The 19,516-nt window shown below is 34.2% G+C and overlaps 1 protein-coding gene across 1 annotated transcript in view; it reads right to left on the reverse strand.

Moving 5' to 3' along the window:
* Window positions 1-19,159, reverse strand: part of LOC143910272 (dopamine receptor 2-like) — a 98,472-nt gene extending 79,313 nt beyond the window's left edge. The window contains exon 1 of the mRNA XM_077428671.1: window positions 17,847-19,159. Within this exon, the coding sequence (XP_077284797.1) occupies window positions 17,847-19,159 (1,313 nt within the window). The remainder of the gene's footprint in view (window positions 1-17,846) is intronic.
* Window positions 19,160-19,516: the final 357 nt, after the last annotated feature.

Raw genomic sequence — 19,516 nt, forward strand, 5'->3', positions numbered from 1 at the left:
TTGCGGCCGTGTAGATAAATGGCACGCGACAATAATGGGCTAAGATTTATATGTATATGTACATATGTATGTACATATACGTATTTACAGATACGGTTTTCCTACCCTTCAAACACTAGAGTGTCACACCCATCCCTGTGGGCTCGTTGAAGAGGTGTGCGATGTGAGGTTGTATAGGAGGAGATGTACCTAAGCTGACCCTGTTCTACAGACGGTTAACTGACTGTTTATTATAGCGTAACAATGTTGAACGAGCCCCCTCAGACGTTTGTACGGTGACAGTGTAATTGACTTAATTTGTATTCAACTGGAAGTCCTCTCAGTATTTACATTTATAATAAACGTCCGAAGTGTGGATGCTGCCCTTCGTTTGCACTGTTGTAAAATGTTACAGAATCTCCGAGTCGTAGTCGTTAACGGTGGCTCAACGTTTTGTAGTATTTTAAAATAAGTTGTTCCCATTTGTTTGTGTTCACATACACATAATATGAGAACATATAAATTATGCTTTATTATCTGGATCTAAAATTTTCTCAAGCACGATTTTTTTTAGTTACGATTGACGATTATACGACAGTTAACAATTCCATACAATATTGGAACTATATTATGGCATTCATTTTTACTCATTTTCATTTAACCAATTAACTTTGATGATTGGAACCGAGACATTGCTACAATCACTTTTCGTCTCGGCGATGTCTTCCAGTTGGATTACATGCTGACGAAGAGATATCAGAATATGTATGTATGGTTATAGCTTATATGGACATATTATATGCATACGTAATGTATACAGTTTTAGTTTCACGTACGTACTTTATATCAGCTTTTGATATGTCCTTTTGAACGATTATCTGACACCGTATAAAATTACAAATACACATTCTAAAATCTCTAACACGAGGAATACATACATATGAACATATGTATGTATCTTTGTTTGAGCATATGTACGCATATAAAGCTTTATTTTACAACATATGTTTATTAGTTATATCATATTACATTTCACGATGCATACTCGTACATGTATTAGATTAGATCCAAATTTGTACAATTTATAACTGTAATATCGTCGTTTATTCGACCGTAAAACGAACAATAAAATAGAACATTGCAATTCATTCACAAATACCCCGCATTACCATCGGGTAATAAAACGCCTATTACGAAACGGCAAACTAAACGCAGGATTGCGGTTTAGCAACGATAATAACGAATGAAACGCGTACACGTTGCAGTCAACGAAACCCGAAATTTCCAATCCACCGAGGAGAGATAAAATTGTCTTTACGGGCAAAAGAAACAGAGGGGGGAGGGGGAGAAAATGTTTGAATCCGGTACCGGAGATCTAAACAAAAAAATAGAGAGAAAATCGCAATAAAAAACAGATCGTTTCGGATTCAACGGGGTAAAATTGTCGGAATGACGTACCGAGAGCGAGAGAGATTTCCGCGGAAAATCCTCGTGGCTTATTCCCGCGAATAAATCGCACAATAAGCGACCTGGAAGGGTTGCCTCCGATCAACCGCGCCAAAACAGATTTATTTTAATGCTTAGTCATCGACGTTGCGACGAACGAACGATGCGTGCTCAGGGGCTGTGCCCGTCGATTTAACCGGTTCGACCGAAATTTTAACCGTCTAATTGTTGTCATCATCCCGAGCGAATCGCTCACGCAATCGAATTTATCCTGAAAGATAAAAGATTTAATCTTGCGAATATTTGCTAAATTTATCGCTCGTATGCACGAGCATGTTTGTTCGAAAGAATTGAAATTACAGCTGTTATACGTATATTTTGTACAAAAAATATTGTTTAAAGCAGTTTATCACAATGAATTTAACGAGCCATTAAATTCACGTATATGTCATTAATTTTATACGAAATCTTCCCTATCGCCATTAAAAACTTTTGTTTGTATTGAATAATAAACAATAATAAGCAATAATAATTGGAACTGCGAATATTCGCCCCATTAATATAAATTATAAACATATGTATATATATGTACATATAGTAATAGTAACACTGGACAACAACAAAAAACACGCCAACAACATAAACACACTTATTTTATTATTATATCTGTGATTTATTAAAAGCTTCCACTTAGATTATTTCGCAAATATGTATGATTAAAACTAAATTAAATTTATTATTTTGAGATCAAAAGAAAAATAAGCTCAAAAACCAATTTACATTACATTACATTCTTATAAATGCTCATAACACATCTAATACATAATATTAATTAAAGACTCTCTAAAGTCGATGACCTAAAGCAGATTGTGTTTAGGTAATCTGTGTGTATACCTGAAGGGTATAGACAATTTGTTGTAATCACCGATAACTCCACAAGTGGGTTGGTATGGTTATTAGTGATTCTGTCATAGAATCTACTGGTTAGTTTGTTATTAATGTCTGTAACTAATGGAATATTATATGGGCCATGCAATTTTTTCAAGTTAGTATATATTGGTTTATTATAAATTATTTTTAGGGATTTCTTTTGTATTATTTGGAGCTTGGAAAGGTGAGTATTCGAGGCGTTATTCCATACAGGTGAAGCATAGGTTAATTATGGTAATATGAGCGCGCGATATAATTTTATTTTATTTTGAGTTGATAAAGAACTATGGCGATTAAATATTGGGTATATTGAGGATATACCCCGCATCGCCTAGCATTTCGCTACCTCAATGTGAGGTGCCCATCTCATTATCGAACGTTACTCCTAAATATTTTATTACTGACTGCCATTTCAGACTTTCTCCAAAGGGGAGCATAATTTCATTCAAATGGTTCAATTAATGTGAAATTCTAGACTTTATTTTGTATCGTGTATTTGAGGTGGATTCCCTTCACGATACGATAGTTTCACCCTCATCCTAAAAGGTAATATATAATTAACCGCGGTTATCAATTTCATAATTAATTGACTTGCGTACATAAATATCAATAGGTTGATTAAGATTTCAGAGAGGAAGGCAGATCAGGGAGGCTTTCAATTTCCGACTAAATGCATGGTTTGATTATCGGTTCTAGACGCTGTGAGCTGGTAGATATGAAAAACATAATAGAAATGTAGCTTTTAATAAATAAAATTTATTTTAAATTTAGGCTAGGTTTTAGAAGTTAAAAGTTGTGTGAAAAAAAAATTCGGATGTGACCAACCCATGAATTTATCTATGTATTTGAGGAATATAAGGAGGTCACAAAACAAAATTCGATATTGAACCGTACAGACACATTCACACATACCGGCAGCATTATGAAATACTAATAGCTATGACAGCATGTTCGATACAAATTGAGCGCAAATGTATGGAAACTTGCACAAGGCAAAAGTTCTATTTCAGGTTGTCGGATTTTGTTCGTAAATTTGAAAAAAAATAACGTAGTATCGATAAAAATTTCATTCACCGATACTTAATTTCATAGGACGAACGGTGTTCAAAGAATCTCCAAAATACACAAACACACAGACACACATTTTTTTCTAGATCATGAAAACGTGATCAGTGATCGATTCTGAGGTCGAATCAGTCAAAATCTCGAGTTCGAATTTTCGCATGATCACAAAACTTCATCTATTGTTACTACGTACACAGATAAAGTAATAATGTCATATTCGAATTTAATGGCTCAAACTTAGTAAAAGTTGACTAGTATTTATTTATCTGCTCCGGTATTTATTTTCTGTTGCTCAGAATAATTAGAATACTCTCACGGCGTACATACATATGTAAATTAGGTTAAGTAAATAAAAATTTAAATTTTTAAAAATGTATTTTGACAGGTGGCACATATCATGAAATATGATTACAATAGCTTGTAAATCACAAACTTGAAATTCAATATTTTCAGGGAAGAATAAAACTTTATTTTTAAACTTATGGTTTTTTTTATAGTTTCCCACAAATTTGGATTTGGAATAGTTATAAAAATGTCTAGTGAAAAAAATGGTATAAAAGCTCAAAAATTGATAAATCTGAAAAGTCCGAAAAATGATTATGCACGGGGTACATTTATTTCTTGCGTACAAAACCCAATAATAGATAATTATCCAATAATTATAAATCGATGAAATAGTTTGATAAATGTCCGAAATGAAAGCATTTTCCGGACCTCACTAAAGGTATGGTAAATGTTAGGATTAAAAAAAAACCCAGTGCGTACCAATTTTCATGCATTTTTATATAGAGTAACACACATAGGACGTGGCTACAAGAATGGACAAAAGGTGACAAAAGAAGTGCTGGAATGGTATGTGAGAGAATGTAAAGGGATGAAAAGAAGGTCGCGAGGAAGATGGATAGACAAAATTGGAAAAATGTGTGGAGTAAGATGGATGAGAGTTGCGCAAAACAGAAACGAATGGAAACGTGCTGGAGAGGCCTTTATCCAGAAGTACATAGATGATGAATGCCTGTAATGATGGTACACACAAAGTAACATTGTATGATAATTAAAATTTGATTAGTTTCTTTAAATATTTTATTATTTTTTTATTTTAGTGTTTTTTCTAATTACCTTGCTTAATTTATTACCTATTTTCGTACTTCGAATCTAATTATTATTATAACTGTAATCTAGGTTATTATTTTTATTATTATTAATATTATCATCTTACGACTATCACTGGTACTATATTATTGTTATCTCTTTTTTTATTTTTAATGTTTAAATTTTTTTTTCTCTTACCTATCTATTTACATACATACATATATATATGCAAAAAGTTTAAAATGGTTTATCTTCAAATAATTATTATCATTTGTAATAATTTGTTAACATTTGTAATTCAATAAAACTGTAAATTTTCGAAACAAAATAAAATTATAATTAAAAAAAATAATAACAAAAAAAAACTTTTTTTGACAAATTAAGCGACCGATGCAAAATTATAAATACTAAATTCAAGCTAAGCATTAAACCATTATTCCGCATAATGCTGTGATATGACATTTTGGAAAACCTGTAATCTGAACCCTTCCTAGGAATTTATCGCCGTATATTGCGGTATTTACACTGGCAAACACAAACACGACGCTAAAAATATATTAAAGCGTTATAGAGAGAGCGAGAGAGACCGCTTCCATTGTGCTCGAGCGAAGAAAGGACCCAGTCTGTTATGCTCCAACAATTTCTCAGTGTTATAAAATGAAACACACACATGTGAACATATCTACAAATGTACATGCTCATCGGTATAAACGGACCCCGGATCATTGTCACCGTTTGCACTCTATTGTATCCCACAATCGCTTTACACACTTATCAAATTCAACTTTCATCTAATATTCAATTCTCATCACTTTTCACGCAAGCACGCACGCACGCCAATGAGAAGTGTACTTGCCAAATGCACGAGACTAAGAAAGGACCTAGTTTAAACATCCTTTTAACCCGTTCGCGCCGTGAAAACGGTCAATATTTGCATTGGCCACCAACGTGAGTCGCGCTTCCCGACCCCTCCCATTTGCTTCCCTTTAAATGGATTTTCCAGGCATTCCGTAATGGGATATGAGATGTACGATTTTCCGTGTATCGGCTTATTGCCCCGCGTGTGTAAACACGTTTTACGGGCCCGAACCCTTCCTTACACGTCCGAGCGAAATCACGCAACATCCTCTTAGAGACTTTGCAATGACAACATTTACTCGCGACGATCAAATGTGGCGCTCAAAAAACAAACATCGGGGGGGCTTTTCACTTTCCACGTATGGAAACTATGTACCTATGTGTGTAAATGAATCGTAAAAATGACGATATCCAGCATAATATTGTTTAGAGGCCTTTCATCAAAACTTTTCAAATATATTTTAAATTTACGTTCAGCACTCTCTCACCGAAAAAGACCGTCTCGTGGAAAACCTTATTTTTTCTTACGACCAACTAGAAAATTGGATTTTTTACTTCTCCATATCCTTTTATAGTCTGTCGTTGTGACTGAATATTTAATACTTTCAGCAAATGTGTAATAGTTTTACGTACAAAAAGTTCAAGTTTCCCACCATTTTTTAAATGATTTTTCATTACATATATAAAAAATGGGTCTACCTCACGGGCTCGAATGTGAAACGTCGGAAAACGCAAATATCGGAAGGCAAAGATCGAAAATCGAAAGATCTTAACCCTTTGGCTGCTACGAGGTTTTTCAATGTCCAAGCGAAAAATGCTAACATTTGTAATTATTTTGAAAAAAAATATATATAATATTTTTTTTTACATACTTACTTCGCCGAACACTCGTAATTTTTATAATACTTTATATACATTTTTAAGAAGCAGTCGTGGACTCGTGCTCTCTCTTTCTGTCTTGCTTTTACATGTGTGCGTGCGGAAGAGATACCTACATATATACACTAAATAAGTTTTGACGATTGTTTTCCGACGCTTTATTTTTTTCAATAATCTATTTTTAGACATCGATGTATCCTTACAACATGCGATATATTCGAAACAGGTAGCGGTCTTTCTCTCTTTCTTTCTTGGTTTTAATTGTGTACGTGTGAGCGAGACACACAAGGATGCGAAGTTTCTAATAATCAAATAATTTTTCAACATGTATCATAAACATTTTGTATGCATTTCAGTTGCATTTGATTGATTGCACGAATTCGTGACGTCTCGTGACCTATATAATTGAAAGCGGATTTCTATTGTTTTTTGCCATTTATTTTAACTCTGCAAAATGATATCAGACAGTGAAAGTGATTAAAGCGAAATAATAGCTCCTCGCCGAGGAACTCGACAAATCAGCAGCTCTACTGATTCTGAAAATGAATTTATCGATAATAATCAATTCCCAAGTAATAACTCCTTATATGACATTGACAACGAACCCGAAATTTACTTTGATGATGAACCCGAAATTGATTGATTTTATATAAAAAAATGATAAATATTTATAAAGCTTGATTGAAAAATAAATATAAATACGTATATAAAAAAATGTTTCGTGCCACTGATGCGCTGGTGGCTCAAAGAAAGTATTGAAATACGACAATTAATGACGACAACAACGATCGTCGTAGCAATCTTCACCGATTTCAAAACAACGATTTATCGTTGTTGTAGCAGTCAAAGGGTTAAGTCGAAAGATAAAAAAGGGTGCATGGTAAACGGTACATACTCACGTACATACTTACTTAATTTGCGCGAGCAGGATACAACAGGAACAAGAGGAACAGGCTTTTACTCCCGTATTCTGCGTGCGCACATTAATACGGGAGGAAAAGCCTGTTCCTCTTGTTCCTGTTGTATCCTGCTCGCGCAAATTAAGTGAGTATGTACCATTTACCATGCACCCTTTTTTTTTGATCTTTCGACTTAAGATCTTTTGATTTTCGATCTTTGCCTTCCGATATTTGCGTTTTCCGGCGTTTCTCATTCGGGCTCGTCACGGAGACCGATAAAAAATACCTACTCGTGAAAAATTCAAAACACATATACAGCTACATATTTATATAGATTTTTCAAGTTTCATAATTTTCAATACGATTACAGCACTTAGTATAAATGTCTATATGAAACTGTATTTGGACCAATATTTTCATTACATTAAATTTTTTTGCGATTTTATTACAGAACGACTTAAAAATAATAATACTGAATAATTACCATTTTAATAAACATAAAAGCATTCAACAATTTTATTAAATCAGGGAAAACGTTCAAGCAAATGATTCACCAATTTGTTTTTATTTACATAAATATATAAATCAATCAAAATGTAATAAATTAGTAATGGGAAAAATTTCCGAATATTTCAAAAATTTCAAATAGAGTTGGCAAAGCTCGGCGAAGAAATCTACCCATATTTTATATGATCTGTCATATACATACATACATATATTACTCAATTTTCCGTTGGAATACAAATCACAATTTCGCTCCGTAGTTTAACAAATGGACATGCTTCGCTGTTGAATTAAACGAATGGTACAGCACAAGAGTGTTCACACAAGTACGTAAATACGTACATACAAACTTGCGCGTAAAAATATACATATATATTATAGAAACGACTCTGTTTTTCTCTCGGGAGTAATATTCAGCAGTCGAGAGACCTCGGGCACAGGGCACGGGGATAAAAAGAAATGGGCAAATGTAGCAAACAAAAGACATTTAATCATTCCCTTTTAGAGGATTCATTTACAGTACATAGAGGGTCAACGCGGCTAACCGAAATCTCTGAGGGTAACGAGGGGTTGCCGCCCATAATTATTACACATATGTATAATGTATGCCAAGACGTTATCTATACAATTTTTTTTTTGCACGAACTAATTTGATATTTAATTTGGACTAACATGAAACGTATCTTCGTAAAAGTTTTACAACCGCACGTGATCTTAGAGCTTTCAGTTAGCCACGTACATGCTACATATTTATGTATGTACATATATACATTCGTATATGCATACATATGTATATACTACATACAGTACCTAGAGGCCAAGGAAAACGTCACCGTCTTTAAAAATTTACTCATATTAAAACAAAAAATAGTAAGACAGCTTATTAACTTTAAACTTTTTTATTACTCTCAAAAAATTGAAACTCGGAAGAAAATTTTCACAAAAAAGGATTTTAGAAGATTATGTTTAGAGCATTTTTGTTGTGCAATTGCTTGAAGATTTCGAAGCAATTATAGTATGTATGTATGTATGTGGATTCATATTAGCCTATTAAAAAACTGAGGATTTAGATTAAAACTATTATATCGTGCTAAAGAAAAATAATTTTACTATTCCTTATCTCTCGTTTCCTAAGCTATTACATAGTTTAAGAGATAAGAGGTCTCAAATACATAATGTTTTGTTCTCAACATCGTGTCGTTTTTATTTGCACACAGTGCCTATCTAATATACAAACGTACATATGTATGTATTATATATTTTCGTAGGAAAATTTAGCGACGAGACGGAAAGACGAATTCGATGAAAAGCTTCGTCGCCGGGATGATTTTTACAACTGCGTGTGTCAACTCGAGGGATTTGCGAAATACGAAAGGGTTTAAATTATTCACGAAGTTCTTCGCCCGAGGCTTTACCGGGATGTTGAGCCTCTTTTAGCGTCTGTTGATATATTTTCGCAAAAGTTACTATACGAGCCTTGAGCGCATTTTCATATAATCGTTATGTTGCAAAAAATGGAATCCATATGATATTCCATTCAAATATTAAGGCATGCATTGGAGTCGGTAGATTATAGCGTTATACGTATTATTCAGTATCGTTTTTAACACACATGGTATCAAGAAAATTGACATCGAGACAACTATGCAAATTATATGCTAATTATTTTCATATTTGTATTTTCTTTTAGAAAAAATATCAGATGTGAACAACCCACGACTTTATCTATGTATGAGGAATATAAAAAGGATACAGAACAAAATTCGATAATTAAACATACAAAAACTTTCACATATACCAGCTATGAGAGAATTTTCGTTACAAATCGAGTGCTAATGTAGTGAAACTACATTTGCACTCGATAAATATAAAAATCATCTAAAATGACAAAATAAAATAATGAAATATTTTTTAAAATAATAAAAATTGCTACTTCTGGTTTACCAATTTTGATCATTAGTAAATACATTAAGAATACAAATATAAATTTTCAGGTTGATATGTTCAGGGGTGTGGAAAAAATCGTGTGGTCACAAAATTTTTGACTTTTCTAAGAGGAAAAAATCCCACTTCCGGTTTATTAAATTGAGTAATTTTTTTTTTATTTTTATAAAATTAATACAAGGACTATACTTGAATTATTAATTATACTTGACTATACGTGAAGAGCAAACATGGTCAAAAAAAATAGTGGAAGAAAAATAAAACAAGAGTAAACTGCCACTTCGAATTGACGGATGCCTACCAAATTTTATACATAACGTATAAAACTTAAACTTTTAGATATGAAATTTCAGTTCAATAAATTAGATGGTTTCTGAGAAAAACATAAAAAATAATTTTTCTGAGAAAAACATAACGTTTTAATACACAGACATGAATTCATATTGGTTTTTCTTCGTGAAAGTGATGAAAATGTGAAATGATGAAAATCCCTTTGAACAATACTAAGCAGAGAATAACAGGAAATTTATGATGCACACCAAAATCAAAACATTTTATAAAAATACGTATGTTCTCCAACCTTATTGAGGATTTAAATAAAGCTGTAGAGCGAAAATCACAAGATTCAAAACTTAAAAAGAATGTTCTCTAATTCTAAAGGTATACATACATATGTACTTATATATTAATCGATAGAATTTTTTCCACGTTAGAACGTTATTTTAAAATGAAAATATACGTTAGTTCTAATATAAAAGGGCAAAGCCGTAAGCCGTGTATACACTATTGGCTATTATTATCGACAAGCCGATTTAATTAAGTAGCTTAGTATGTCGTCTTGCTTGATATCGCGTAACTTTTACTGAAGATGAGAGGGTTTTGAAACAGACGGTTCTTTCGTGTTTTCAATGAAGATTTTCGTGCCGTCGTTTTGATATACAGCCTCAAAAACTCGTTAACAGAAAAACTTATAGGCGCTACTCCAGCCCGGTACACGGAATCCCGACGAGGCAGAGAAGACGAATACGAAGAAAAAAAAATGGAAGAAAATCTTCTTCATTTGCGCGGTCGTAAAAAATAAATTATGCTGTCACCTACGACAGCAAACTTTCGGAGCTTTCATAAGTTTCGTTCGAAACTTTAGGGTCTCTCTCTCTCTCCCTGGATAAAGTTTTAACAAGCCTATGTAAGCACAAATTCTTCTACATCATCGCTCAACTTTTCGATCGTACTGAATCGTCTCGCGAGGCAATTGTCTACGATCGTTTACCTGCTCACAAATACGACATAAATAATTAATACGAAAGAACATTTACATATGAAATTAAAAAATAAAACCTACACATCCTTAGATAATCGAGAAACATTTGTACTTCGAGTTACTATACAATACTTAGGCACTACGAAATAGTAAATAATTTAAAACTACCAGGTATGGTAACCGAATCGCACATATTTGAACGTGGGGAGCCGCAAACGCGAGAAGTGTTTATAAATATTTCACGAGGAGTTCCAAGGGGATTTCTGAAGTGCATGCATTGTTATGGGATTAGGAAAATAATTTTCTCTCTTGAAGGCATAAAAAATTTATATATACTATGTATGTATGTACATATGTATGTAAATATATGTGCATATATTTATTTTTATTTCTTATCTATTAACTTTTAAGAAACGGAAGAGTTCGGTGGCCAATAAACATAAACTACGTTTATGTTCGATAAATATGTTATAACAACCTTACCTTAAAAAAAAGGTTAAACATGCATATGTATGTGAAAAAGACAATTTTTAAATTTTTTTATCAAAAACATTGAAATTCGTACATAGATAAAGTTAAAAAACAGCACCAATTGTCAATAACAAGCTCGACGCAAAATGATTCGGCATAACAAAAACCTTAACTGCAAATGAGAAAACTTTAATATTTTACAGCCACACATACTATATATTTATATACATATGTACATAGAAATAATAGTACATACATAAGCGGGCATATCGTAATATCACTGTCGATTTAGCCGCTCTGAGCCGTCGTAAAAGTGGAAAAGTCGAACGCTCCAAGCACGCACCGCTATCTGGGACTGTTTTCAGCGTGATCTCCAGCCCTTGATAAAATAATGAGGGGTCCGTAGAACGGGGAAGGGGGTCTATAGAAGGGACATGGGGTCCCTCGAGGCACAATCCGTAAAACTCGTGTCGAGTTTGAATGGCGTTTTAAGTGCGAAAAGTTTGCTCGAACGAGTGCGCCCGGAGGAGTTGGCTCTTATCGGCGATCCGCGACAGGGTGTGTCGGCGATAATTTACAATGGCGCCTCGTGCACCGGTCACCAATTTATCATGTGATATACATACATACGTATTTATATATAATTAACAAAAATAAAACGGACATTTAGACGATCGAAGTGGTCGAGCACACCGGAAAAAAATTGCGTTAATTCAATTAAATTTCAAAGGTTAGTGATAGGCACGCCTTACGTATCGTGTACATATAACATAGCTCAGTGGTAGCGTGTATGTTTAGCACCAAGTGATTATTGGGTTCAAGCCCGCTATACTGCTGGTCAGTGTTTGGAAGTCCAAGTCGATCGTTTCTAATCAGAGTTTGCCAATTTTATCTAATCATTATTGAAAATCTTAAGATCCTTAAAATTGGCAAAAAAAAAATCGTCCTACCCGCGGTCACAAATCTTCTGTATTATGTATGTACAATTTGTAAAAAATTATGTACAAATTTGAAATCCATAGATGTCTCAATGGATTAATTATTTAATTAATTAATTAATTGCTAATTTCATGTTCTTCAGCTTCCCGAAATACAGTGATTTATGTAATAGAAATGCTGCATTGTTTGTAATTAATTGTCCAGGAAGGCGCATTTTGGTCTTTCTGTCAAGCCTTACTGGTATACATATAAATATGTAATATAAAATAAAAATAAATATATATACATATGTATATATATATATATATATATATATACATATATATATATATATATATATATATATATATATATATATATATATATATATATATATATATAAATATATATATATATATATATATATGTATATATATATATATATATATATATATATATATATATATATATATATATATATATATATATATATATATATATATATATATATATATATATATATATATATATATATATATATATATATATATATATATATATATATATATATATATATATATATATATATGGAGTTCGGTCTTTCGTGTCATGCGGGGAAGACGTGCTTCTGCGTTCTTCCCGCTATTACTCGCTTAAACCCGGCTATTGCACGAAATTTAATCTAAAAACTTAACCATCTAATCACTTATTTTACTAATTGCATCCTAGTATAATTTAAGTGTAAAAATAAACAGCAAATCGGTCGTAAAAAGCGGTTTTATATCAGTTATTTCGAAAAATTTTGTGCTAATTTTTGTGTCAAATCTGAGCAAAAGAATATACGAACGAGATACATCTCCTTACCTGAATACAAAAAAAGGGTCCTTCGTCAGTCAAGTCGGTCCCACAGAAGCAATAAATCTTCCACATAATTGCTTCCAGCCAAAAATCTTTAACGAACTTTACTTAATAGAATAATAGCAAACAGAAACGGTGTTTCCCAACTGTCTATCAGTTCTTTTTCATATTTAAATTATATTAAAGTAATTCGTGTAAATTTATATTCTTTACTAAAGTTATTATTAAAATATTAAATTGCAAACCGCACTCACATATATAAATCCGTTGTCTCCAAAGAGGCGTCTCACGATAAAGATCTGTAAAAAAGTAGTATAACAATTGCTAATCTATTATTATCATAACTAACTACTTTCACTTACAAAGTAACCCTGTTAAATGGCATGTAATAACTCATAAGTGATCCAAGTGATACCTAGGATGACTATCTGTCAAAGCTGACCACAGAGAAGAGTCTATGGCGGTAAGAACTCACTCCTTGAATGGAAATCTCTCTCAAGTACCGCCTTTTTCTCAACACATCTTGGATAAATGCGAGAAAAATAATATCCAAACCTCCAACAAGGTAAGAGTGACGATGGATGATAGCTTAGCTAATAGAAACCTGTATTTAGCCACGTACAATGTAAGAACGTTATCGAGTGAAGGAAGTGTGCTTGCATTAGAGAATGAATTAGAAAATATCAAATGGGATATAGTAGGACTTAGTGAAGTAAGACGAAAACAGCAAAACCAAATAATCCTAAAAAGTGGTAACTGTCTCTACTGGAGAGGGCTACCAAATGGTAGAATAGGAGGAGTAGGGTTTCTTATCAATAAGAGAATAGAAAGAAATATTATAGAAATAAGCGACATATCGGAACGTATATGCTATATAGTATTAAGAATCTCGAGCAGGTACACTTGTCAAATCTTCCAAGTGTACGCCCCCACATCTAGCCACCCAGACGAGGAAATAGAAGACTTCTACGAAAAAATACAGGGCGCATACGATAATAGCCGTCACCACTTTAAAATAATCATGGGCGACTTTAACGCAAAAATAGGACAAAAGGCAAATACAGAAAGAGCAGTAGGCAATTTTGGTACCGGCCAAAGAAACGACAGAGGCGATCGCCTCATAGAATTCGCAGAACACAACAGGCTCTTTATCACTAATTCATTTTTCAGGAAAAACACCAACAATAAGTGGACTTGGGAGAGTCCTAAAGGAGACAGAAACGAGATCGATTTCATCCTAACAAATGCCCTGCACTCCGTTAAAGACGTTAGTGTTTTAAGTAAAGTAGATATAGGTAGCGATCACAGATTAGTCCGTGCCAAGATGGCCATTAATATAACTTGCGAACGTAGGAAATTAATAAAAGGATGCAGTAACTCTCCAGATTTCGCTCAACTAAGGTCTAGGAAAAAGGAATTCGAACTCGAACTTGGAAATCGATACGGGAAATTAAACCCAGAAGCAGACATCGAGGAATTGAACACTGTAATTAGTTCGGTTCTAACCTCAACAGGTAAGAAATTAGGTGGATTCAGGAAACAGATTAAATTAAGCAAAATTTCAGCGGAAACAAAAAACCTAATTAAGCATAAAAGGAATTTAGATAGGGATAATAATAAGCAAGAATACAATCTAGTAAATAAGGAAATTAAAAAGAGAATAGTCAGGGATGTCAGGGATTTTAACAGCAAGCTAATAGAAAATACCATTAAGAATAACCGTAGCCTGAAAAAGTGCAAACAGGATCTTTTCTTACGCAAAAACCAAATGATCGCAATCAGATCAGAGAGCGGAGTAATAATTAGGAATAGAGAAGAAATCATAGACAGAGTTTACACGTTCTATGCAAAACTATACGAGAACGACAACAGCCAATTCCCCGCTCTGGAATCGACACACGGCCAAAGGGTTCCTGCAGTATTGCCTAGCGAAGTAGAGGCCGCGCTAAAAACTGCAAAGAACGGTAAAACCCCAGGGGAAGATAATATTCCCATTGACTTACTAAAATGTGGCGGCCCCCCCCTAATTAATATCTTAGCTAGGCTTTTCAGCAAATGCATCCAGAACCAAGCTATACCAGAAGGATGGAATAACGCAACTATCATTTTAATACACAAAAAAGGCGACAAAAGCGATATCAAGAACTACCGACCCATTAGTTTACTTTCAGCGGTCTACAAGCTCTTCACGAAGGTTATTACAGAAAGGCTGAAGAATATCCTCGACGAGAACCAACCTATAGAGCAGGCAGGGTTTAGGGCAAATTTCAGCACAATGGACCACCTCCAAGTAGTTGGCGAACTAATCGAGCGCGCCAACGAATATCAACGGCCATTGTGCCTAGGTTTCGTCGATTATGAGAAAGCCTTCGATACAGTTAGTCATAATGCAGTACTAACTTAAACACAGGGAGTTTGTAGAGCGTTGAAAATGTGAGTGAATTGAAAATGGGAGTGTTGCGCAAAACAGAGACGAGTGGAAGCGTGTTGGAGAGGCCTTCATCCAGCAGTGGATGGCGAATGGCTGTAAATGATGATGATGATGATATATATATATATATATATATATATATATATATATATATATATATATATATATACATATATATATATATATATATATATATACATATATACACATAAGTATGTACGTACACTACATACATATGTAGCCTACTAGAAATTTGTTGCTCCTAGATTATTATAAATTTAACAAACAGTTAATATAAATAAACAGGGTTCAAATTGGATTTTGGGCGACTAGACAATGACTAAACTAAATTAGATTTATTCAATGTAAAATTCAATTTATTTTTCAAATATACTTTGAAAGTTATTATAATGCTAGCTAGTAATAAAAAACTCAAGTAAAAGAAAAGCTGCAGTAAAAAAATAGATGTATTTAAAATAACTGTAGAAAAAAAATAATGTACAAAAAATAAATAAAATAAAAACGCAATATAAACATTATTAAATTATTATTCTTTTAATTCAACATCTTTCAAAGAGTATAATAAACTTTTATAAAAGTTGTACAGTTTTTGAAATACATATGTATGAGATATAATTTAAGATTTCAAACTGTTAAGTTTAAATTTTAATTGGGTCACATTTATCAGAACCATGTTAAATATTAAAAAAAATATAAATATGTACATATGTAAATGCAGATACATATGTACATGTACAAAAAAAACCAGAAGTTTTTTTATAGTATTTTGTACATGTAAGTATACATATGTATACACATTCATACATATATTGTATATACTTATATGTATTTCAAAAAATTATGGAATCGTTTTAAATATCGAATATTTTCTGGGTGAAATTAATTTAGAAAAAAAACTATTTTCCATCAAAAAATGCGTTTTCAAAAAGTTAAAATGAGACAGAACAATAAAAAAAATGTATTTAAGAATAATAGTTTTCGTCTAATTTCCTAACTTCGAATTCGTGGGATTTTCTGTACTGAGATACGTAACGCTATCTGAGAAATTTATTATCGTATTATTATGGCGAAGTACGGGGTGAAAAAATAAATGACAGTGAAATCCAATGACCTCAGTCAAGGTCGCGATAGTGGGGTCGCAAAACATCTCCCGCAGATGGAACTATTTGCAAAGTCGGTGATTTTTGCCGGTCGTCATATCATTTTTCGTTATTTATCGCTCTTTCATGTTAATGCCTCGCCCTTTTCCCCACCACGCTACTACGCTCTGCCCGAAATGCAAAACCGATAGATTAAGTGTACATACATACATATATACATGTTATATATTTTTGCGCGAAATTTGCCAAGTTAAATCGCCCTCCTCTCCCTCGCTCACAAATATGTACAAAAAAAGCGATAAATTTCACTTAAATCGATAATGTATATTTCCAAATGGCGACTATCACGTTTACGTTTTCCCAACAACGTTTATATCCAAAATATGTACATAAAAATGAATATATACAATCGTATGTATACGTTTTATTAAATAATTCTTTTAAAAATAAAATATACCGATTATATTGCCAAAAGTTTATCGGTGTGTATAAATTATGGTTAGGGCACGTTTTATGTGTTATATTTATATATGTAAGTACATACATATATTTAATAACATTAGTATGTATATAAAGCGTATAATGGATAGAAATTTAGAATAGAATAACCACTTCGCACCCACATATTGATGTACATATGTATGATACATGGACATCTCGACAAGCGTGAAACCTGGTTGAGGAGTACAAATATCACTTCAGTAACTTATATTTAAACCAATTTGTCACATACTTTTAACAAAAGCTAATTGCACCGTAATTAATAAAATAATGAAATTTTCAAGGCGTACATACATAAATTCGCATACATAATTATTATTAAAGATATTAAAATACAATGATATTTCTCAACAAAATAAATAGGATAGGTTAAAGTGGTAAATATTTCTTTGTACTCTTTATATGATGTAAATATGTGTAATTTACAATTCATGAAATTTTTTTAATGAGATATTTTGTATAATGAATCATATTGGTCAAAAAAAAACTTGCACATTATATAAAAACAAATACAAAACAATGGTTTTAAAGTTAAAACATTGAAAATGTTTTAAACACACCCATGTACATAAATATAAATGTTTTTCGAAATTATTCAGCATAGCAGATATCGAATAAATTCATCGTCTCAAATCTCGTATTATTATTATTAAGAGATATCATTTGCATTATGAAAAAAAAGCACCAACCTTCTAAAATCTCTGCTCCAGCACGCGTATATGACCGGATTCATTGAAGAATTGATCCATCCCAGCCACGTGACAATCACACTAACAATCTCTTCGTGGGCGATGCACTGCACACAAAACCCGGATAGGAGATTCACAACAAAAAATGGCAACCAACACACAATAAAAACCCCCATCACGATTCCCAATGTCTTGGCCGCCTTCTTCTCCTTGGCGAACTTGGCCAGCTTCCTGCTCAGTGAAAAGTTCTTCGGAAGATGCTTCGTGTGGGTGGTGTTCATTATTCTATTGGAGGCAGTCCTCGACAAGCCATTATTCTGCAGAGCCGTCAGTGGCTCGTGCAAATCGGAATGCTCTTCCGGAGTCGAATTCGCCGTATTAGAATGATAAATAGTCCCCGGTCTTTCGCGCGTCGTGCCACCTCTGTGAATCCGAAGAGTCAGCTCCAACTCTCCAGATGCCCTCATCACCTGCTTCGTACCCATTTTGAGAGACCTCGTCTGGATGGTGGCCGCTCTATATATGCGATAGTAAGTGAAGACCATCACGAACAGTGGCAGATAGAACGAAATCGTCGACGAGAATATCAAATATCCCAAATGTTCCGTGAAAGGACATTTAAAATCGGGCACATCTTCAGTCCGCACGGCCCTCCACCATACGATCGCAGGGAAGGATATAGTACCTGAACAGACCCAGACGGCAGCTATGAGGAAAGCGGCCCTCCTTCCACTCATCCTCATAGGATACGTGATCGGATCCGTTATCGCCCAGTACCTATCCAAGGATATGACGCACAAGTTGAGTATCGAAGCTGTGCTGAACAGGACGTCTAGAGATCTCCACACGTCACACCAGTCCATTCCGAAGAACCACATGTGTTCTAGCACTTCGTACAGCGCCGAGAAGGGCATAACGACCAGTCCAACCAAGCAATCGGCGACTGCTAGAGATGTAACGAAATAGTTCGTAGCGGTGTGGAGATATCTCTCTCTGACTACTGCCATTATAACGAGCATATTCCCGAAGACCGTAGTGAGGGAGAAGAGCAGGAGGAAGCTGACGAGAGCCGCCCTCTCCTGCACCAGACTCACATAGATCTCCCACTGGTTCACTTCCGTTTTGGTCGAGTTCAACTGGGTTGAATTATCACCTAGGTAAGTCCAGTTGGGGAGTGCGGTTTCTAGAGCGTTGAACGCGTAGTCTGCCGTAGCTCCGTAGTCGGAGATCTCTGGTGCATTGTCGTCGCCGTAGGGGTCCAGGGCGTAGTAGAGATCTATCTCGCCCGGCGGGTTCACCTGGCTCTCGGCCATGAGGAAGAATGCCTCTGTCGTGTTCATTTTTCATCACCTCATTTCCGGTGGTGGAGTACTGAGTTCCGGTGGGCCCTTCCGCCCACGCGACACTGCATTTTACGCTTTTTTGGGTTCGGGTTCGGTTGGGTTTCGGTGTGGTTCTGGAGGAGGAGAGCCCTTACGTCACCCAGGTGCCCACTACTCTTAACGTTGATATACTGGCGAATGTTCGTGGCGTTTGAAATATCGTCGTACACATCGCGACGTACAGTATGACCATTTTTGTTCCGATCGAACGGTGTCGTGGTCCGTCCTACTTTTCCGCAATTTATAATCCCGGAGCACCTGAAACAAAAAAGATAGCCTTTTAACAAA

This window comes from Arctopsyche grandis, chromosome 4 (assembly GCF_051622035.1).
Source record: "Arctopsyche grandis isolate Sample6627 chromosome 4, ASM5162203v2, whole genome shotgun sequence".
Classification (NCBI taxonomy): Eukaryota; Metazoa; Arthropoda; class Insecta; order Trichoptera; family Hydropsychidae; genus Arctopsyche; species Arctopsyche grandis.